General features: G+C 39.0%; 1 protein-coding gene across 1 annotated transcript in view; it reads right to left on the minus strand.

Annotated features, from left to right (window-relative positions):
- kcnn4 (potassium intermediate/small conductance calcium-activated channel, subfamily N, member 4) overlaps positions 1–20,508 on the minus strand; it is a 73,879-nt gene extending 53,371 nt beyond the window's left edge. The window contains exon 1 of the mRNA XM_062991637.1: positions 20,239–20,508. Coding sequence (XP_062847707.1) covers positions 20,239–20,508 — 270 coding nt within the window. The remainder of the gene's footprint in view (positions 1–20,238) is intronic.
- Between the last annotated feature and the right edge of the window lie 2,337 nt (positions 20,509–22,845).

The following is a 22,845-nucleotide window of genomic DNA, read 5'->3' on the forward strand; positions in this document are numbered from 1 at the left end:
CTCAGCCTTTCCTGGATGCTGCTTTTGTACCAAACCATGATTACAATCACCTGTTTGAAATCACATTATCACTAGCCCAAAATTGCCCCCGTCCCAACTTTTTTTGGAATGTGTTGCAGGTCTGAAATGCAGGAATGGATGTTTATTAACAAATGAAATGAAGTTGAGCAGACAAAACATGAAATATCTTGGGTTCAAACTGTCTGCAATTTAATAAAAGTCAAAGCAAATGTAAGGAACACTGCATTTTTATTTTATTTGCATTTTCTATACCGTCCCAACTTTTTCTGATTTGGAGTTGTACTTAAAAACTTCTGACTTTAACTGTAAATCAATTTATTTAAAAATAATTAGATTATTGAATTTATAGTAACAGTATCTAGGTAACAAATTGGTAGTACATTTTGCTTAATTTTAACAGAATGTATTTTCACACTGTCTATTTTCAGAGATGTAATACATTATTTGTTATGGATTACTGTTTTTTATTATGAGCAAAAAGTTTGTAGAGCAAACCCTCTTCTTGGCAGCTAACCGTCTAATGTACCCTACCCTATTAAACAAAATAAAAACCTAATGCAAACTGCCTACTCATGTAGTGTGCTATACAGTATACTGTGTGAAATAGAACTGTCTTGTCATTTGCTGAAGTTAGATAGCTTGCAACATTCATGTTTCTCGGTAGTGACCCAGACCTACAGTGTATCACAAAAGTGAGTACACCCCTCACATTTCTGCAGATATTTAAGTATATCTTTTCATGGGACAACACTGACAAAATGACACTTTGACACAATGAAAAGTAGTCTGTGTGCAGCTTATATAACAGTGTAAATTTATTCTTCCCTCAAAATAACTCAATATACAGCCATTAATGTCGAAACCACCGGCAACAAAAGTGAGTACACCCCTTAGTGAAAGTTCCTGAAGTGTCAATATTTTGTGTGGCCACCATTATTTCCCAGAACTGCCTTAACTCTCCTGGGCATGGAGTTTACCAGAGCTTCACAGGTTGCCACTGGAATGCTTTTCCACTCCTCCATGACGACATCACGGAGCTGGCGGATATTCGAGACTTTGCGCTCCTCCACCTTCCGCTTGAGGATGCCCCAAAGATGTTCTATTGGGTTTAGGTCTGGAGACATGCTTGGCCAGTCCATCACCTTTACCCTCAGCCTCTTCAATAAAGCAGTGGTCGTCTAAGAGGTGTGTTTGGGGTCATTATCATGCTGGAACACTGCCCTGCGACCCAGTTTCCGGAGGGAGGGGATCATGCTCTGCTTCAGTATTTCACAGTACATATTGGAGTTCATGTGTCCCTCAATGAAATACTCCCCAACACCTGCTGCACTCATGCAGCCCCAGACCATGGCATTCCCACCACCATGCTTAACTGTAGGCATGACACACTTATCTTTGTACTCCTCACCTGATTGCCGCCACACATGCTTGAGACCATCTGAACCAAACAAATTAATCTTGGTCTCATCAGACCATAGGACATGGTTCCAGTAATCCATGTCCTTTGTTGACATGTCTTCAGCAAACTGTTTGCGGGCTTTCTTGTGTAGAGACTTCAGAAGAGGCTTCCTTCTGGGGTGACAGCCATGCAGACCAATTTGATGTAGTGTGCGGCGTATGGTCTGAGCACTGACAGGCTGACCCCCCACCTTTTCAATCTCTGCAGCAATGCTGACAGCACTCCTGCGCCTATCTTTCAAAGACAGCAGTTGGATGTGACGCTGAGCACGTGCACTCAGCTTCTTTGGACGACCAACGCGAGGTCTGTTCTGAGTGGACCCTGCTCTTTAAAAACGCTGGACGATCTTGGCCACTGTGCTGCAGCTCAGTTTCAGGGTGTTGGCAATCTTCTTGTAGCCTTGGCCATCTTCATGTAGCGCAACAATTCGTCTTTTAAGATCCTCAGAGAGTTCTTTGCCATGAGGTGCCATGTTGGAACTTTCAGTGACCAGTATGAGAGAGTGTGAGAGCTGTACTACTAAATTGAACACACCTGCTCCCTATGCACACCTGAGACCTAGTAACACTAACGAGTCACATGACATTTTGGAGGGAAAATGACAAGCAGTGCTCAATTTGGACATTTAGGGGTGTAGTCTCTTAGGGGTGTACTCACTTTTGTTGCCGGTGGTTTAGACATTAATGGCTGTATATTGAGTTATTTTGAGGGAAGAATAAATTTACATTGTTATATAAGCTGCACACAGACTACTTTTCATTGTGTCAAAGTGTCATTTTGTCAGTGTTGTCCCATGAAAAGATATACTTAAATATCTGCAGAAATGTGAGGGGTGTACTCACTTTTGTGATACACTGTATATGAAGTATTGTTCCTTTTTATTGACATTTAGAGCGAAACAAGGCCGTTAAGCATGTTTTTCCTTTCAACCCTCAGAACTGGCTAATACTGTGTAGATCAGTGGTGTCCAAACTTCTTTCTAGGAGGGCCATATTTGATAATGTGAAAGTGCCCGAGGGCCCTGATGACTTTTTTTTAAACAATAAAACATGCATATAATACGCTGTTATTTAATCATTTTATTTTTACACAGCGAACAACAACCAAATGTAAGCATTCAGGTGCCAAACATGGTTTGGGTTTAAACTATAACAATGCATGGCTACCTTTGGAGTATTTCACCTTTGGAGACAAAAGAGAAAAAAAGGCGTTCATATTGAACAATCCTTGACATTTTGCTTAAGTTATCTGTCTAACTCAGAAATCATGCTTTCAAAATATTTTGATCTAATATTATGCATCAATAAATCATCAAAACACAGATACGATTATTTCATAGATCTATTACGAAAACCTTTAAATACTGCGTTGTGCAGAAACATGACTGGGATATACTGTTGTAACCCTAACCCTACCATTTAAAAACCTATGAATACCTGAAACAATTAAGTTACCAGACAATATCTTTACTTTGTAAATCAAGTTATTGACTATAGCTATAAAAAAGTTCAATTGTGTTAATGAGTACAGTCCGTGTAAACGCTTAGTCCATATAAATATAAATGTGTTTTTGAAAAACTACAAACATCACAAATATAAATCATGTTAACAACCATGTGATTGAATAACCTGAATAAACTGTAGAGATGAAACATTACGCAGCAAACAAGTTTAGCTTCTTTGTCAAACAGAACCGGAGGGGAAGGAGGAGGAGATATGTGGTTTTGATGAACAGGTCTAGCAGCCAATGGAGATACTTGTTAAATAGATTGCATGATTTTTTATCTTTTCATTGGTCATTTTGATATGCACTGCTATGGACAGAGATTTACAGTGTATCACAAAAGTGAGTACACCCCTTACATGTCTGCAAATATTTCATTATATCTTTTCATGGGACAACACTATAGACATGAAACTTGGATATAACTTAGAGTAGTCAGTGTACAGCTTGTATAGCAGTGTAGATTTACTGTCTTCTGAAAATAACTCAACACACAGCCATTAATGTCTAAATAGCTGGCAACATAAGTGAGTACACCCCACAGTGAACATGTCCAAATTGTGCCCAAATGTGTCGTTGTCCCTCCCTGGTGTCATGTGTCAAGGTCCCAGGTGTAAATGGGGAGCAGGGCTGTTAAATTTGGTGTTTTGGGTACAATTCTCTCATACTGGCCACTGGATATTCAACATGGCACCTCATGGCAAAGAACTCTTTGAGGATGTGAGAAATAGAATTGTTGCTCTCCACAAAGATGGCCTGGGCTATAAGAAGATTGCTAACACCCTGAAACTGAGCTACAGCATGGTGGCCAAGGTCATACAGCGGTTTTCCAGGACAGGTTCCACTCGGAACAGGCTTCGCCAGGGTCGACCAAAGAAGTTGAGTCCACGTGTTCGGCGTCATATCCAGAGGTTGGCTTTAAAAAATAGACACATGAGTGCTGCCAGCATTGCTGCAGAGGTTGAAGACGTGGGAGGTCAGCCTGTCAGTGCTCAGACCATACACCGCACACTGCATCAACTCGGTCTGCATGGTCGTCATCCCAGAAGGAAGCTGACGCACAAGAAAGCCAGCAAACAGTTTGCTAAATACAAGCAGTCCAAGAACATGGATTACTGGAATGCCCTGTGGTCTGACGAGACCAAGATAAACTTGTTTGGCTCAGATGGTGTCCAGCATGTGTGGCGGCGCCCTGGTGAGAAGTACCAAGACAACTGTATCTTGCCTACAGTCAAGCATGGTGGTGGTAGCATCATGGTCTTGGGCTGCATGAGTGTTGCTGGCACTGGGGAGCTGCAGTTCATTGAGGGAAACATGAATTCCAACATGTACTGTGACATTCTGATCCCCTCCCTTTTTCCAACAGGATAACGACCCCAAACACAACCTCCAAGATGACAACTGCCTTGCTGAGGAAGCTGAAGGTAAAGGTGATGGACTAAACCCAATTGAGCACCTGTGGCGCATCCTCAGATGGAAGGTGGAGGAGTTCAAGGTGTCTAACATCCACCAGCTCCGTGATGTCATCATGGAGGAGTGGAAGAGGATTCCAGTAGCAACCTGTGTAGCTCTGGTGAATTCCATGCCCAGGAGGGTTAAGGCAGTGCTGGATAATAATGGTGGTCACACAAAATATTGACACTTTGGGCACAATTTGGACATGTTCACTGTGGGGTGTACTCACTTATGTTGCCAGCTATTTAGACATTAATGGCTGTGTGTTGAGTTATTTTCAGAAGACAGTAAATCTACACTGCTATACAAGTTGTACACTGACTACTCTAACTTATATCCAAGTTTTATTTCTATAGTGTTGTCCCATGAAAAGATATAATAAAATATTTGCAGAAATGTGAGGGGTGTACTCAATTTTGTGATACACTGTATACCCACAATCAACACATGTAAAAAAGTGAAAACCGCTAAAAGTGGAGATACGTGTTTTTCATCGGACAGCAATGATAATTTTTTTTTTCTGGGCTGGCAGGCCACAAGTAATGCAATTTAAGACAGATGCGGGCCGTATAAAATCCTGCGGGCCTGACTTGCCTGGCGTAGACAGCCCAACCGCACTGGTGGTGGGCTGGCACATTAGACTTCCGCACCACCCAAGTGCAAGAGTTTCCTAAAAATGTTTTAATATTTTTTTTACATTTATTTATTTATTTATTTTACATACAACTGATGCTTGGTTAATAAAACAGTTGTAAAATTGATTTGGTTAAAAAAAACTAAATGTACACTACTTTAAAAGCAACTAAAACACATCTGTACACTGAAATAAGAGCTGCAGATACATAAACACCTTCTGTATTAATTTCATTGAGACATTTACAACTTTTTTTTGTTTTTTATGCATTTTCTCCCCTTTTTCTCCCTTTTAGCGTGTCCAATTGCCCGATTGCGTCATGCTTCCTCTCCACCAATGCCAATCCCTGCTCTGATTGAGGAGAACAAAGCTAACCCACGCCCCCTCCGACACGTGGGCAGCAGCCGTATGCATCTTATCACCTACACTTTGTTGAGTGCAGTGCAGCTCAGCCTTGTGTATGGAGAGACACACCCTGAGAGCACTCTTTTCTCAAGTCTGTGCAGGCACCATCAATCAGCCAGCAGAGTCGTAATTGCACCAGTCATGGGAGAGAGACCCCATCCGGCTTAGTCCCGCCCATATCTGAACAACAGGCCAATCGCTGTTCATGTGGCCGCTCAGCCTTAGCCGGCAGGCAGAGCTGAGATTCGATACGATGTATTTGAGATGTGCTTCTGAGTGAACCCCTAGTTTTGACTAGACTTTATTCCAAAGGCTTAGAGACTGAAATCACATGCTGCAATAACGCCTTTACTTAAGCTTAAACTCTACATCAATTTGTTATTAAGGTGATCCAAATGAAAAAATAATAGCACTGACTAGAAAATACTGAACAATTTTAGTTCTAAATGCAATTGAATGTTTAATAAGCCTATAAGGCTCCACACAGCATGAGCAGATATGCAGCCTCTGTCAGTACACTGAAAAAACATAGATTCACTTTGTGGGTATATAATTACTGACTAAGGCCTCTGCTCTCTACACCTTTTCAACCCTTTATACCCCATCCATTAATTTACTAAATGTATATTATTGGGTAGTTGATCATTTCCAGCACTGTGATGACACTAACCTGGTAAATGCATAGCAGTTAGTGGTGGTAAATTTGGTTCATTTTATGGATTTGGGTTCATCTGAGTCACTTAGTAATGTGATCCGGTTCACTTGGGTCAGTTGAGTCACTTGTACTGACATTCTGATTGCGATTGATTTACTGCATGAAAATGCATCCAAATATCACTTTCGTCTTTCGTGCACTCATCTTCTGTAAATAAATCCTTCTCTCTTAATTCTCTTGGCACCTCACACTTCCCCTGTCAGTGACAAGTTGACACTCTCATGCGGGAGATGGGGGTGGAATCACCTACCAATCAGATGGGTATATTAATATGTCAAGGGTTTAAAATTACCATGGGGGCTATGATACTCCTTAAGTGGTACAGTACTAAAGTAGCCTGTAAGCATTTGCATTTTAATAATAATAATATAACTATATTTTGTTGTTGTTTTGCTTACAAGAAAATATGCTGCATTACTAATCTATACCTTGACTACTGATAATAATAATAATAGCATGTGTATAAAATCAGCCACATAACGAACACCAGTGTGTTTAACTGCTTGTTTATTGGAATATTTAACTTATTGCTTAGATTCACAGACTGGAGTGAAGTCGGTTCAGCATCGTGTACTTAACAGCAGCCAGTCAGAGGACTCAAAGGATCCGGGTTAATTGAGATTTCGGACTCTTGATTCCTGATTCAGTACAAAGCTTCGAATCATTAACCCGGGTGATTCAGGAACCGCCCAGCTCTAGTAGCAGTGTGTCTTGTTCTGGTCGGAGTGTATCAGGTGCAGCAATGTTATTGGGATTTTTATATACTGCTTAATCTTACAGGCCACTTTATTAGGAACACTGGTTAGCACTGGTTGCAGGTGGACAGTTAGATACTAGAGCTATAATTGCATTAATCTTTCTCTTGTCTTTTATGAGTAGAGACTATTTAATCACAGGAAGCTGTTGGCTTTGAATTTTTGGTTAAAGCACTATTCTTTTTCAAGAACTTTGACTTTGTGGTCATTCTGGTCTTGGAAGAAATCATGAATCAACATGAAAAAATGTTGTAAGCATTAACAAAGAGTAGTTGCAGAAATGAAAATAATTGAATCCCAGTCTGAATGACCATCTTCCTAATATTGTGTTGGTCCCACTTTTGCTGCCAAAACAGCCCTGACCCGTCGAGGCATGGACTCCACTAGACCCCTGAAGGTGTGCTGTGGTATCAGGCACCAAGATGTTAGCAGCAGATCCTTTAACTACTCTAAGTTGTGAGGTGGGGCCTCCATGGATTGGACTTGTTTGTCCAGCACATCCCACAGACGCTTGATTGGATTGAGATCTGGGAAATTTGGAGGCCAAGTCAACACCTCAAACTCTTTGTTGTGCTCCTCAAACCATTCCTGAACCATTTTTGCTTTGTGGCAGGGAGCATTATTCTTCAGAAAGAGGCCACAGCCATCAGGGAATATCGTCTCCATGAAAAGGTGTACATGGTCTGCAACAATGCTTAGGTAGGTGGTACGTGTAAAAGTAACATCCACATGTGATTCATCAGACTAGGCCACCTGCTTCCACTGCTCCGTGGTCCAGTTCTGACGCTCACATGTCCATTGTTGGTGCTTTCGGCGGTGGACAGGGGTCAGCATGGGCACCCTGACTGGTCTGCGGCTATGCAGCCCTATATGCAACAAACTGTGATGCACAGTGTATTCTGACACCTTTCTATCAGAACCAGCATTAACTTCTTCAGCAATTTGAGCTACAGTAGCTCATCCCCACGTGCATCAATGAGCCTTGGTCACCCATCACCCTGTCGCTGGTTTACCACTGTTCCTTCCTTGGACCACTTTTGATAGACACTGACCACTGCAGACTGCAAACACCCCACAAGAGCTGCAGTTTTGGAGATGCTCTGACCCAGTCGTCTAGCCATCACAATTTGGCCCTTGTCAAACTCACTTAAATCCTTACGCTTGCCCATTTTTCCTGCTTCTAACACATCAACTTTGAGGATAAAATATTCACTTGCTGCCTAATATATCTCATCCACTAACATGTGCTGTGATGAAGAGATAATCAGTGTTATTCACTTCACCTGTCAGTGGTCATAATGTTATGCCTGGTCGGTGTATTGTACATGCTGTAGTGCCAGGGTGTTTGTTAAATCTTAAAACCAAATTAATGTGATGTGAGTTCCAGCCTGTGAGACTCATCAAAATGCAATAAAATGCATTTAGTAATAAGTTTGGCAGGATATAGGCATATTTTTACCTACTTTGATCTCCATAGTGAAAATCAGCCCTGTAAATCTGTATTGCCCATGCTGAACCACTGAAGGTCATTCCACAAAACCTATTATTTAAACAGGTGCCAATTATACATTAAATGATGTGGAAAGACGCAATATGACCGCAGGCAGTCCGAGCAGCGCAAAAGAGGGGGAGGCGAAATGTGGAAAAACATCCATAAATAGTCAGTTTTCCTACACAAATGAGTTTCCAGTAGAACCGGGGCTGCTTCAGCCGCTCCAATTAGCATGGTATGCAGTGGAGTGGACAACACCTAAAAACCGGCATCTGAAGGTCAAGCTTTGAATCCATTATTCAAACAATGCGCTAATTTCACATTAAATGAAGCGGAAAAGACGTGATACGTCCACGGGTGGTCTGAGATGGATGGGGGGAGGCTGAATATGGAAATTACGTCCATAACTCATTGTTCAATTTAAACCTGTTTCCATGAGAAAAGTTTTGCTCAAGTACGCTATCGTGCCCTGAGGACTAGCATGCTTGCATGTCCATGTATATATACTCGCTCTGAGCTGCTCAAGATGCAAGATGCTTTGGAATATTTGCCACAAGAGTGTAATTGCTGGAAAACTGTACGGTACAGTTCGTTAGTTAAACCTATTTTTACCATAAGAAATAATGTAAATAGAATTAATCCGTGCCAGACCTCCCAAACCACCCCCTTACCTAACCTTTCTAATGTCTTAAATGGTCTTTTTTGTTATAAATACAACTATATTTTCCCTTAAATCTTAAATTATAGAATAGATAATACTGTAATAAACAATAATAAACAACAATACACGGTAGTACTGTACTGTACATAAAACACACAGCACATTTCAGTACAGTACGTGCTGTACTATACACCATAATACATTTCCTTCTTTTTTTATAAAATGTATCTACCAGAAACAACAATAACTCTCATATTTCTCTATTATTTCCTTCATTTCAATAGTATTGTATTTTGTAGGTGTAATTGCACGAAAGGAAGAATACTTTACTGAGCCGAATTCCTTCTTCTCTCTCATTCACTGTCCCCTCTGTCTGATACACCGTGACAGCTACAGGCAGGAGTGATTATACAACAACGAATAAATGTTTTCATTTTCTCACCACTGCACTTCCTCTGCACCTTCTTTGGGGACATTTTAATATTGAATTTTACAAAATATAAAGAAAACACCGGAAAACACCGTCCGCTGTCCGAATGTTCGCTCACTGTATATACAGTGCCATCAGAAAGTATTCACACCCCTTCACTTTTTCCACATTTTTTTACGTTACAGACATATTTGAAAACCGATTTGAGTATAGTTTTCTTTTAAAAAATCTACATGAAATAGCCCATAATGACAAAGTGAAAACATGGTTTCAGACATTTTTGTACATTTATTAAAAATGTAAACATTTAAACATAATAGCTACATAAGTATTCACACCCATGGCTTAATATTTTGTTGCAGCACCTTTGGCAGCAATCACAGCCTCAAGTCTTCTTGGGTATGTCTGTACTATTTTCTCCCATTCTTCTCTGCAGATCCTCTCAAGCTCAGTCAGGTTGGATGGGCAGCGTCTGTAGACAGCCATTTTTAGGTCTTTCCAGAGATGTTCAATTGGATTCAAGTCCGGGCTCTGGCTGGGCCACTCAAGGACATTCACAGACTGCTCCTGAAGCCACTCCTTTGTTATCTTGGCTGTGTGCTTTGGGTCATTGTTGTGTTGGAAGATGAATCGTCGCCCTAGTCTGAGTTCCAGAGCACTCTGGAGTAGGTTTTCTTGAAGAATCTCTCTATATTTGGCTGCTGTCATCTTACCCTCTATGCGGACTAGTCGCCCAGTTCCTGCCGCAGAAAAACATCCCCACAGCATGATGCTGCCACCACCATGCTTGACAGTAGGGATGGTGTTAGCCAGGCAATGAGCAGTGCCTGTTTTTCTCCAGACATGACACTTGTAGTTCAGGCCAAAAAGTTCTATTTTGGTTTAATCAGACCAGAGAATTTTGATTAAGGTGGCAAACTCCAAGCAGGCTCCCATGTGCCTTTTAGTGAGGAGTGGCTTCCATCTGGCCACTCTACCATAAAGGCCTGATTGGTGGAGTGTGTTAGCAATGGTTGACCTACTGGATGGTTGTCCTATCTCCACAAGGGAACACTGGAGCTCTGCCTTAGTGACCATTGGGTTCTTGGTCACGTCTCTGACCAAGGCCCTTCTTCCCCGATTACGTTGTTCGTGACATCATGTGTTTCGCAAATTTCTGTTCGTAAACCAAAATTTCTTCATTTCAAGTTGAAAAAGATCGTTCGTAACCCAAAATGTTCGTAACTCAAGGGTCTACTGTATCTGGAAAACATTTGAAACTGATATAACTTACAGGAGATCTCACTCAAACACTGATTAGCTGCCAGTCAAATTTCCTAGAAAAACATATCTGCTGAGCACATGTGAATGATGAACGATGCGAAATATGAGACAAAATAAAACTATTCAATACCAGCTTAAGTTACGTACACAGTTTGCATGTAAATATTCATACTAGCAATAAATGAAGCCAAAATTCACTTCACAATCATCAAGAAACAACAACCAGGTTTACACTGTCTGATTGCTGTGGTCTTATAACATCATTACTTGTCACTGTATATCAGATTATTAAAAATATTTTTTAAATTTTCATCAACCACTTTGTCCTGGGTATAGGGTTGCAATTGGTCACTGGCAAGAATACCCTGCACAAAGCGGCAATCCATCCTAGGGCTTCGCCCCCTTTATAAATAGCCACTCATGGCTGATAGCAGCGCTGAGATTCAAGTTCAATTCAGTAGTTGGCTAGCGTTATAGACCAACTATCATATAAAATTTTATATGACACAGTGCAATATTCTACAGTAAAATTCGGACAATATGACATTTACTGTATACTGTATACAGTTTCAAGGTATTTTTCCCCATAAGTATGTATAAATTAGGGCTGTCGTTAATTACGTTAATTAACGCGATAAAATATTAATCTCGATTAAAAAAATTAATCGAGATTAAAATTTTTTATCAAACTATTTTTATTTGGCTGTTTTATGTGCCATGTAAATTTGTGTCTCTGTGGTAATTTGCGCTGCTTTAACACAGCAACATTGTGTTTATACTGTAGTGATAACACGGGTCTTTCTCCAGTTTGCGTTGTGAGTTACAAATTACTCGAGCTGCTGCTGCTATATTGTGAAATGTAGGGTATTTCAAATAATCATTTTCAAAAAGTGTGAGAAATCATCACTAGACAAAATTACAGTTATTAATTGACGCTTTAATATCATCTTTGGTCAGAGCGCATTTGTCTCGTCAGGCATCTGTGCGCACGGATACGCGTTACTGGCTAAATGAGCTCCGACTCAGTCTAACTGAAAGTCCATGAACTGAACACGTCATGGGAACATTACAATCACTGGTGTTAAATGGATCGCAATGGACTGTATAAACGCTTGAACACAGTAAACGATGTGGGTCGACATGACGTTATACGTGTTGCATAGGGGCATAACTACAGGGGGGCGGGGCAGGTGCACTGGGGCCTATAGCAGGGGGGGTCCTCTACGACATGAACTCAACCACTCACCTCACTGCCCCCCCCCATTGGCTGCACTCACCAGGTCATTATTATTATATTACAAGTTAAGTTATATTAAAATAACTAAAACTGTGCATTAAAAATACCAGAGGCAGGAATTTGGACTTAAGTGAGTACTTTTTTATTCATTCTGGTCAGCTATCAGCATATGCAATTTGTTGAGGGGGCCCCAAAGTTTTTCTGCACTGGGGCCCCTGAGCTCCTAGTTACGCCACTGGTGTTGCATCTAGAAATGTTTCATATTATGAGCGCCTGTTTTCAGTGGCAGGGTTATGAACAGGTAAAAATCCTCACTTTTGGCAGATAATGTGAACAGACTTGTCATTTTAAACAACTGGCTGAAAGATGGGTAGATGTTAACAACTCTATATAGACATTGGCTGTCTTTCTAAAAATAATTTATATTTAATAATTTTATCATAATTTTATAAATGTTTTTATTGGTAAACATGTTCTTGCAATAAAAATGTGCATAACTGTTCAAATTGTGCTAAGTTATTAGTTAGCAATTAATTGTGATTAATTGAGATTAATGTGGTTCTTTAATCGCGATTGATCTCGATAAAAAATTTTAATCACGTGAAAGCCCTAGTATAAATCTGTTAATGCGTTACATGGTCCCATAGAACTGCATATATTTTAGGCTAATGTAAAATGATGGGGTTGTTTTTGACACTTGCACTTTATTTTTACTTCTTTATTGTTTCCTTATGCTTCTTAATCGTGGAGATGCTTGATCTTGGAATACTGTATTCCATTCTCTAAAGGCGCATTCACATGAGAAGCAGCACAATAGCTTTTGCACTGCTGTGCCACTTTTCCTATGGTGGAGGTGCACAAAACTTAACGTGACTTATTGTACTAAAACAATGAGGAATTTCATTAGTGGAGAGAACTTATGAGCGGTAATAATTAAGAGAGGTTTAGTGTTTCTATGTCGTTCTTTTAATATAATACATTAAGCTTTTTAATGGGCAGTTGTAGCCTAGAGGTTAAGGTACTGGACCAGTAATCAAAAGATTGCTAGTTCAGGCCCCACCACTGCCAGGTTGTCACTGTTGGGCCCTTGAGCAAGGCCCTTAACCCTTAATTGCTTAGACAATATACTGTCACATTACTGTAAATCGCTTTGGATAAAAGCGTCTGCTAAATGCTGAAAATTTTAATATAAATGTTTTAATGATAAGCATTTTAGACTCTCTCGGAAAAGCTGATTCTTACAATTTCTCAGCACCCCGAGCTATAACACAAGTTTAAAAGTAAAACAGGAGCAAGATCCAGCTAAACACAGATACATGTGAAGCTTTCAGAGTGAATTTGACGGTTATTTAACACAAATGCAGATTTGTCTCATAGTCACACTTTGATGACGTTTTACCACACCGCTCAAGTCAGGTGCTGAACAAAATGGCAGTCGCACACACACTGAATTTAAGGGAAACATCGAGTTAAAAAGTACAAATTTATTGTGAGTTTCAAAGACTTCGAGTTTAGGTGACATCGAATGACAAGGTACCAGTGCACCAAATTTGGGTTTGTCATCCTCCATTTAGTTCAAATGTGCAGGTATATAATAGTTAGTGCAGGGCATACCCTGATCTATGGTAAATGATGCGTGATTATGAGATTATAAAGTAAGGGGGGGTTTTATACCTTTTACCCAATGAATCATACCCACTGTGACCCTGACCAGGATAAATATACAATGAATAAATGAAATGAATTTCATTTGCCTAAAAAGCAGATTCTTGTGGACTTATTCAAAGATGATAACTAAAGGTCTAACAAATATTTACCTTTATAGTCCTAAAAATAGAGACATGCCTTCCAGTGATGATTCACCTAGTGATAAGAGAATCGGATTGGCTAAAGAAGGGAAATGTCTGACTTGCCATAATATCTGATCAGCAAGATCATTAAAAAAAAAGGGAGTATGTATGAGGGAGCCTGACTGCATACATGCTAATAAACATATACACTGATCAGCCATAACATTAAAACCACCTCTGGCATGGTGGCTCGGTGTGTAGCACTGTCGCCTCACAGCAAAAAGTGTGGAGTTTGCATGTTCTCCCCATGTCTGTGTGAGTTTCCTTCGGGTGCTCCGGTTTCCTCCCACAGTCCAAAGACATGCAAGTGAGGTGAACTGGAGATACTAAAGTCCCCCCAGGTATGAGTGTGTGTGTAAATGTGTGTATAAGTGTTTGTCCAGTGATGGACTGGCAACCTGTCGAAGGTGCTTCCAGCCTTTCACCCGGTGAATCTGACCCACCATGACTCTAAACAGGATAAAGTGGTGGTAAAACAGACAATAAATGAATGAATGAATGAAAAAATATTCAGTGGTTGTAAATAAGGATGGAACACACGATTGGACATGGTCAACAGCAACCAAAGACAGACAATAAAAAAGTTCTGATCTGTGATAGTTTTTCTTTAGCTAATGTATGAGAGAGGCTACGTGAAAACAAACATGTCCACACACACACACACACATTTAAACATGCATGCCTAGGGTTGTTACTAATAATTGACTAGAAAGTCATTGTTTGATTAATGCTGCTGGTTAAAAAGGTCGTTTACATTCATTGCTATGAACTGAATGATATACTAGTTTTCAACTTGTTATTTATGCTTAAGTTATTGTTCTACATTACTGCCACATTACGCTCTTAATGGTTTTATTTTAATATTCAAAGACGCATTAACATGATATTCTGTTGTGCAGCAACATTTGTATTTTTATTGTTTATCTTCAAAAATAAGAATAAAAAGGTTTCAGTATAATAAAAGTAAGCAATTATGATAAACCCTCTCTTGATCTGACTGGTCAAACACACCCTGATTTAAATCAGACAAAGTAATGTATATTAATTTCATTAAACTCCTCTTAGCATGCTAAATCTTTTTTACTTATGTTAAAATAGCACACCTCTAAACCTGTTTCCGCTAAACCTTTTTGCACATCATTTGCTATTGTATAGGGGTTTTGCTTTGCCTTTGTGGTCAACATACAGGTAGTTCTATCTGTGAGTTTTTTTTAGGTTATGCTGGTTATAAAAAATCCCCCTCAATTCTGTACAGAAAAATTTGTAGTTTTTTTTTATCTAGTCATGTTTACTACAACCCCAAATCAGAAAAAGTTGGGACAGTATGGAAAATGCAAATAAAATAAAAATGCAGTGTTCCTTACATTTACTTTGACTTTTATTTGATTGCAGACTGTTTGAACCCAAGATATTTCATGTTTTATCTGCTCAACTTCATTTTATTTGTTAATATACTTCCATTCCTGCATTTCAGGCCTGCAACACATTCCAAAAAAAGTCGGGACGGGGCAATTTAGGGCTAATAATGAGGTGAAAAAACTAAATAATGATGTGATTCCAAACAGGTGATGTCAACAGGTGATTGTAATCATGATTTGGTACAAAGGCAGCATCCAGGAAAGGCTGAGTCTTTGATGAGCAAAAATGATCAGAGGATCTCCAGTTTGTCAACAAATGTGTGAGAAAATAATTGAAATGTTTAAAAACAATGTACCTCAAAGAAAGATTGGAAGGGATTTGCATATTTCTCCCTCTACAGTTTAATATCATTAAACGATTTAAGAAATTGGGAGGAATTTCCGTACGGAAATGTCAAGGGTGCAAGCTTAAGCTGAACGCCCGTGATCTTCGATCCCTGAGACGGCACTGCATCAAGAACCACCACTCAACAATAGCTGATATAGCCACATGGGTGAGGGATTACTTTATCAAACCTTTGTCAGGCACCACAATACAGAGTTACATGCACAAATGCCACTTAACACTTTACTGTGCAAAAAAGAAGCCTTATGTTAACCATGTCCAAAAGCGGCGTCAACTTCTCTTCTCTTCCCCACTTGGGGGAAGTGGGGAAGAGAAGAGAAGTTGACGCCGCTTTTGGACATGGTTAACATAAGGCTTCTTTTTTGACTATTTAGGTAACTGAGTTTGGAAAACTCCCAACCAATTTTGCGGACGCAGAGGGGGGCTCTGCGTCCGCAAAATTGGTTGGGAGTTTTCCAAACTCAGTTACCTAAATAGTGTTTTTAGCTGCTATAGACTTCAACATCTTGGACATCTTGGTATGACAACCGATTGCCATAGGATTGTTAGAGCCTCCTCATATTGCAAATTAACCAGTAAACGTAAGCCATTGCTATTTTGACGGCCTTAAATTAGGTAGGGCCTTAGTTACTCCACATAAAATCACAGTACATTCAGGCAGAAGCTCTTTCAGACTTCAATTGTTGTCAAATTTGATATGAAAAAAACCCCCCACAATTTGGTACGAATTCTCAGCAGACACTTTTATCCAAAGCGAATTACAGTACTATGACAGTATATTGTCTAAGCAATTAAGGGTTAAGGACCTTGCTTAAGGGCCCAACAGTGGCAACCTAGCAGTGGTGGGGCTTGAACCAGCGACCTTTTCATTACTAGTCCATTGACTTTTACTTGATTGCAGACAGTCTGAACCCAAGATATTTCATGTTTTCAGGAGGAAAATCAGGAGGAAGCTTAAAGTCAAGAGCGCAAGCTTAAGTTGAATGCCCGTGATCTTCGATCCCTCAGACGGCACTGCATCAAGAACCATCACTCAACAATAGCTGATATAACCACATGGACAAGAGATTACTTTGGCAAACCTTACAATACGGAGTTACATGCACAAATGCTACTTAAAACTTAACTGTGCAAAACAGAAGCCTTATGTAAACCATGTCCAGAAGCAGCATCGGCTTCTCTGGGCTCGAAGGCATATAGGATGGACCATCACACAGTGGAAACATGTATTGTGGTCAGATAAATCAATATTAATGCAGAAAAGATACATTGATCTTAGAGCAACATATGCTGCTGTAAGAAACTCGGGGTTGTAGTTTATCTCTTTGATTCATGATAATCAGTAATAAAGGAAAAAAGTGCTAAAACACTGTATGAGTTGAATAGAATAGAAGGGTCATCAGGTGCAAAAAAGCAGAAAAAAAATATCTGAGTGTGTTTTTCCTCGATTTCTCCAGCCCTTCCAACGTCCCTTACTCGTCCTTTTCCAGGCAGCGAGAGGGCAATGACTGCACTGTTTGTTTCCACTTTCTCAGACTTAAAGGGATGCAAGGATTAACCTGTGACTCTTTATTGACACCACGCCAAACACACAAAAGGACAGCTTTTATACACCGCACACACCTTCGGTTCGGTAGTGCTTCAGATTTACTGCTTTCTTGACTAAGTCCCTGTTTGCCAGAAGATTAGTTGGCATGAGCTTGTGTTGAGTTTGCGCTGAGTGTTACACTGACGGTTGCAACAGCTACCTGTTACATTATCAGTATGATCCAGACAACAAACAGTCATATTGAAGGCCTGAGGTAAATGTTTGCAGTCACTTTTATAAGCAAAAAACACTGCAGCATTCCACGAGTATAACAACTCTGCATAAAGAGTTATACTATAAGGCCAAAAGTATGTGGACACTCCGTATAATTCTGATTCCAGGTATTTTAGCCAGACACAGTGCTAACATGTATATTAAATTAATAATATAAAACAAATAAAGGTTTAACAAGTTTGGTCTGGATGGACTCCATTGGTCTGCACTGACCTAAACCCTAATAGTCGTCTTTGGAATGAACTGAAACATCAATTAAGAGCCAGTCCTTCATCATTGACTGACATTACAAATGCATGTCTAATTCACCCTCATTGCTTTGTCAATCTAAGTCTCATGCACAACATTCATGCTGCCCAATGAGAACCACAGACTAGTGCCCCTTCCAATACATGTGTAAAGCAATCTCATTAGCCAATAAGGGATTTCACCCAAGTGCCCTAACTGGCCTGATTAGATGTGGTCCGTATGGGCACAAATGACCCCAGACACACTCTACAATCTTGTGAAAAACCTGTCCAGATAAGTAGAAGCTTTAACAGCTGCAAAAGGGAGCCAACAGCACATTAATGACTATAGTTTTAAAATAAAATGTCCAGCAAGTTCAAGGTCATAGTGTATATGAGGTAATTATGATGTGAAAAGACAAAACACAGTTATTTTTGCCTATTTCTATTTTTTTTATTGACATTTACTAACACACTTATTAATACATCTGTAAATTGATATATTTCAGATCAAAATATTGTTTTGCAGTAGTAGTTATAAACTAGTTACACTCAGTAATTCTATATCATTCATTCTATATCTAATATAGCATACTTTTGCTGTTATCCAATATACTGTATTAGTTTTAGCTTTAGAATGTTATTTCTTTACTAATCTCTGTGTACTTCAGTAACAGGTTCTAGATATTTAATTTACTGTTAGTGCCAGCCAGACAGACAGACACTTGTTCTACAATCATTCATATGCACATTTATGGAGTTAATATCTATTACACTGCATGTGCATGTCTCCTGTTTATTTGACCACTGGCAGCATTTTATGATTACATACAATTTTAACATTTTATGGTTACAAAAAAGTGTAATTAGTGATAAAAATGGCAAAACGTCAGCTATCATGCAAAGTGCATCTATGATTATTGGAAAAGGTGTTGCCATTGATTTGAAAGGGTCTACACAATGCATGCATAGCAATTATGGTAAAAGTAAAGGATTTCCTTTACTTTTCTTTACCACTTAAGTTCTCAGCAACAACACTATTAAAGAACTGTTAGAATAAAAAAAAGTAGACCAATAAAGACCACTTTAAAAACCAAATATTTTTAAATGTATACCTGGATTGATAATAAGAAAGTTATTTGACAGGAGAAAAGAACAGAACAATGCAGTTAACCTAAAGTGCATCACATTTATCTGAACTTCTAATCCCCATGCAAAACTCAACTGCTATTAAAGAAACATAAAGATATGCATCTAAAATTTGCACACACAAGCATGTAGATTTCGGATAAATGAAAACACTTTTAGAACAATGTACTATGGGCAGATATAGAAAAAAACTCTTCATTGTTTGGAGGATGAAGTGCCTCCTGTATGACCCCAAGAATACCATACCCACAGTGAAGTATGGAAACATCATGATATGGGGCTGCATTGCCACAAAAGGTACAAGGGTATACACACTATTAAAGCAAAACATAAATGGAGAAATGTAACAGTTAAGCAACAAAACCAAAAATAAAGTGAAAAAAAAAAAAAACTAAAATAGAACATGACAATTATTTTTAACCTTATTATAATTTTTCTCTTACTGTAATATTAAGACACAACAACACAACAAAAAATCAGTAATTAATTATTTTTGCTATTATTATACTAAATGAACAATATAATATATACCTGATGTTTATAGCATAATTAATACACTATTATTATTATTATTATTATTATTATTATGTTGTACTTATAATTATTATTTGTGTTATTATTATTATTATTTTATATATGATAAATTTTAATTGTTGTTTAATTGTGTTGTGTATTAATTAATATTGACATTTTATCTTTGTTATATGCAATATCATGGATGTTATTATTATGATGTCCATCTTTATAATTATCATATATATATATATATATATATATATATATATATATATATATATATATATATATACACACACACACAAAAATAATTCTTATATAATATATAACTATAGCAACTTAATAAACAACAATACAAATATCAATGATAATATACTGTATATACATATATATATACTGTATATACATATATATATATATATATATATATATTTGTATTATTATTATTGATGTTATTAGCATTACACTATTATTATTATTGATATTTATATTATTGTTGCTGATTATGTTGCTATTGTTATCATATTAGAATAATTTTTGTTATGTTGTGTTAATGTGTTGTATGTATATATGTATTATTATTTGTATTTTTTATTTATTTTTATTATTTGTAATATTAATATCAATATTATCATTACATATTTGTATTACATATATTAGTATTGTGTTTGTTGTTGTTTTAATTATGATTATTATTATGCATTGTTACTCCATGATGTTAATCCATCAATTTAATATGATTACATTTAATGACAATTTATTACCATTTTTACAGATGAAACAGAAATGTTTGTGATTAAATTATAAATAAAATCTCATGAATATCAGTATCAGGGTGTAGTTGTGCTACCCTGCAGTGCTTCTCGAACATTCACTCACCGGTAAGTAAACAGCTGGACAGAGCTCAGCGTGCACTACCATCAGCAGGATCCCGAGCAGCGCGGCCCCGAGCGCGCACGCGCACAGTCGCCGCTTATCCTCCAGCAGAAACTTTCTGTCTCGGAGTCGGTACAAGCTGCCACACTCGATCGGACTCATCCTCTTGCCCGGGTGAGACAGAGACACCGTGATGTCCGTCGTGTCCCCGTTGCGACTCGTGATTCCGTCCGCTTTGCCATCGGGATGCGAGTCGCGCACGTTCATCTCCATAACGGCACCTCCGAAAACAAACACGCGCGCAAACTAATAAACAGTGTCAGGAGCGCTTATACTGTCCTCAGTCTCCTTGTCCCGCGTTCCGTCGCTCCTTCACCCCTACGAGGGAACTCCAGTACCCAGCGCGGGGAGACATGGCACTCATGAGACCAACACGAACCACAAACAAACACAACTAAGAGGAGAAGTGGAAACCTCGCGCCCACCTGAACTCTGCTCGCGCACTGAGCCCTCACGCGCACTGCTATTGGCTGAATGTTTATTGCATGTAGTAGTGCACTACTGAGGTGTGTGAAAAGTTAATCGTATATGGCGTATGTTAGGGCTGTCACGCGATTAAAAATCCAAATTAGACGCGATTAATAACTAAGCAAAATTTGAACAGTTATGCACATTTTTTATTGCAAGAACATGTTTACCAATAAAGACATTCATAAAATAATTATAAAATTATTCAATCTAAATTATTTTTAGAAAGCCAGCCAATGCCTATATAGAGTTGTTAACAGCTACAATCTTTCAGCCAGTAATTTAAAAAAGTTATCTGGTAAAAGTGAGGATTTTTACCTGTTCATAACCCTGCCACTGAAAACAGGCGCTCATAATATGAAACATTTGTAGATGCAACACCAGTGGCGTAACTAGGAGCTCAGGGGCCCTAGTGCAAAAAAATGTTGGGCCCCCTCAACAAATTGCATCTGCTGCTAGCTGATCAGAATGAATTAAAAGTACTCACTCAAAAGTTAGACTTCAAGTTCAAATTCCTCCCTCGGGCAGTGAGGTGAATGGTTGAGTTCATGTCGTGGAGGCTTGCCATGGGCCCCGGTGTCCCTTTTGTACCTGCCATAGTTTTTCCTGCCCTTGTAATTTACACAAGTACTATTTTCCAAGGACTATTCTAAGAAAAAGAATGTTGTTTTCTAACGTCTTACCTGTCGTGTAATGTGAATTACAAATAAAAATATATTGTCTGGCCCTTTAAGAATGTTAAGAGTACTATGCTAGGGCATAGGGAGCAAGTGTGTAGGGAAGATATCAGAATTGACCGTCTCCGACTGTGTTTATTTTGTTCTGTTAATCAGCGCTCTGCTTCGTGCACTTTTAAGAACCGCAAATTACCAGAGACACATATTTACAAACAGCCCAATAAAAATAGTTTGATTACAATTGTTAATCTTGATTAAAATTTGTATGCGTTAATCGACAGCCCTAATATATACATATATATATATAATGTTTATTTCTTTTAATGTTGATGATTATAACTGACAACTAATGAAAACCCCAAATTCAGTATCTCAGAAAATTAGAATATTACTTAAGACCAATACAAAAAAAGGATTTTTAGAAATGTTGGCCAACTGAAAAGTATGAACATGACAAGTACGAGCATGTACAGCACTCAATACTTAGTTGGGGCTCCTTTTGCCTGGATTACTGCAGCAATGCGGCGTGGCATGGAGTCCATCAGTCTGTGGCACTGCTCAGGTGTTATGAGAGCCCAGGTTGCTCTGATAGTGGCCTTCAGCTCTTCTGAATTGTTGGGTCTGGCATATCGCATCTTCCTCTTCACAATACCCCATAGATTTTCCAAGGCGGTTAAGGTCAGGCGAGTTTGCTGGCCAATTAAGAACAGGGATACCATGGTCCTTAAACCAGGTACTGGTAGCTTTGGCAGTGTGTGCAGGTGCCAAGTCCTGTTGGAAAATGAAATCTGCATCTCCATAAAGTTGGTCAGCAGCAGGAAGCATGAAGTGCTCTAAAACTTCCTGGTAGACGGCTGTGTTGACCTTGGACCTCAGAAAACACAGTGGACCAACACCAGCAGATAACATGGCACTCCAAACCATCACTGACTGTGGAAACTTTACACTGGACCTCAAGCAACGTGGATTCTGTGCCTCTCCTCTTTTCCTCCAGACTCTGGGACCTTGATTTCCAAAGGTAATGCAAAATTTACTTTCATCAGAGAACATAACTTTGGACCACTCAGCAGTCATTTTTGTCTTTAGCCCAGGCGAGACGCTTCTGATGCTGTCTTGTTTAAGAGTGGCTTGACACAAGGAATGCGACAGCTGAAACCCATGTCTTGCATACGTCTGTGCGTGGTGGTTCTTGAAGCACTGACTCCAGCTGCAGTCCACTCTTTGTGAATCTCCCCCACATTTTTGAATGGGTTTTGTTTCACAATACTCTCCAGGGTGCGGTTATCCCTATTGCTTGTACACATTTTTCTACCACATCTTTTCCTTCCCTTCGCCTCTCTTAATGTGCTTGGACACAGAGCTCTGTGAACAGCCAACCTCTTTAGCAATGACCTTTTGTGTCTTG

This window comes from Trichomycterus rosablanca, chromosome 3 (assembly GCF_030014385.1).
Source record: "Trichomycterus rosablanca isolate fTriRos1 chromosome 3, fTriRos1.hap1, whole genome shotgun sequence".
In the NCBI taxonomy this organism is placed as follows: Eukaryota; Metazoa; Chordata; class Actinopteri; order Siluriformes; family Trichomycteridae; genus Trichomycterus; species Trichomycterus rosablanca.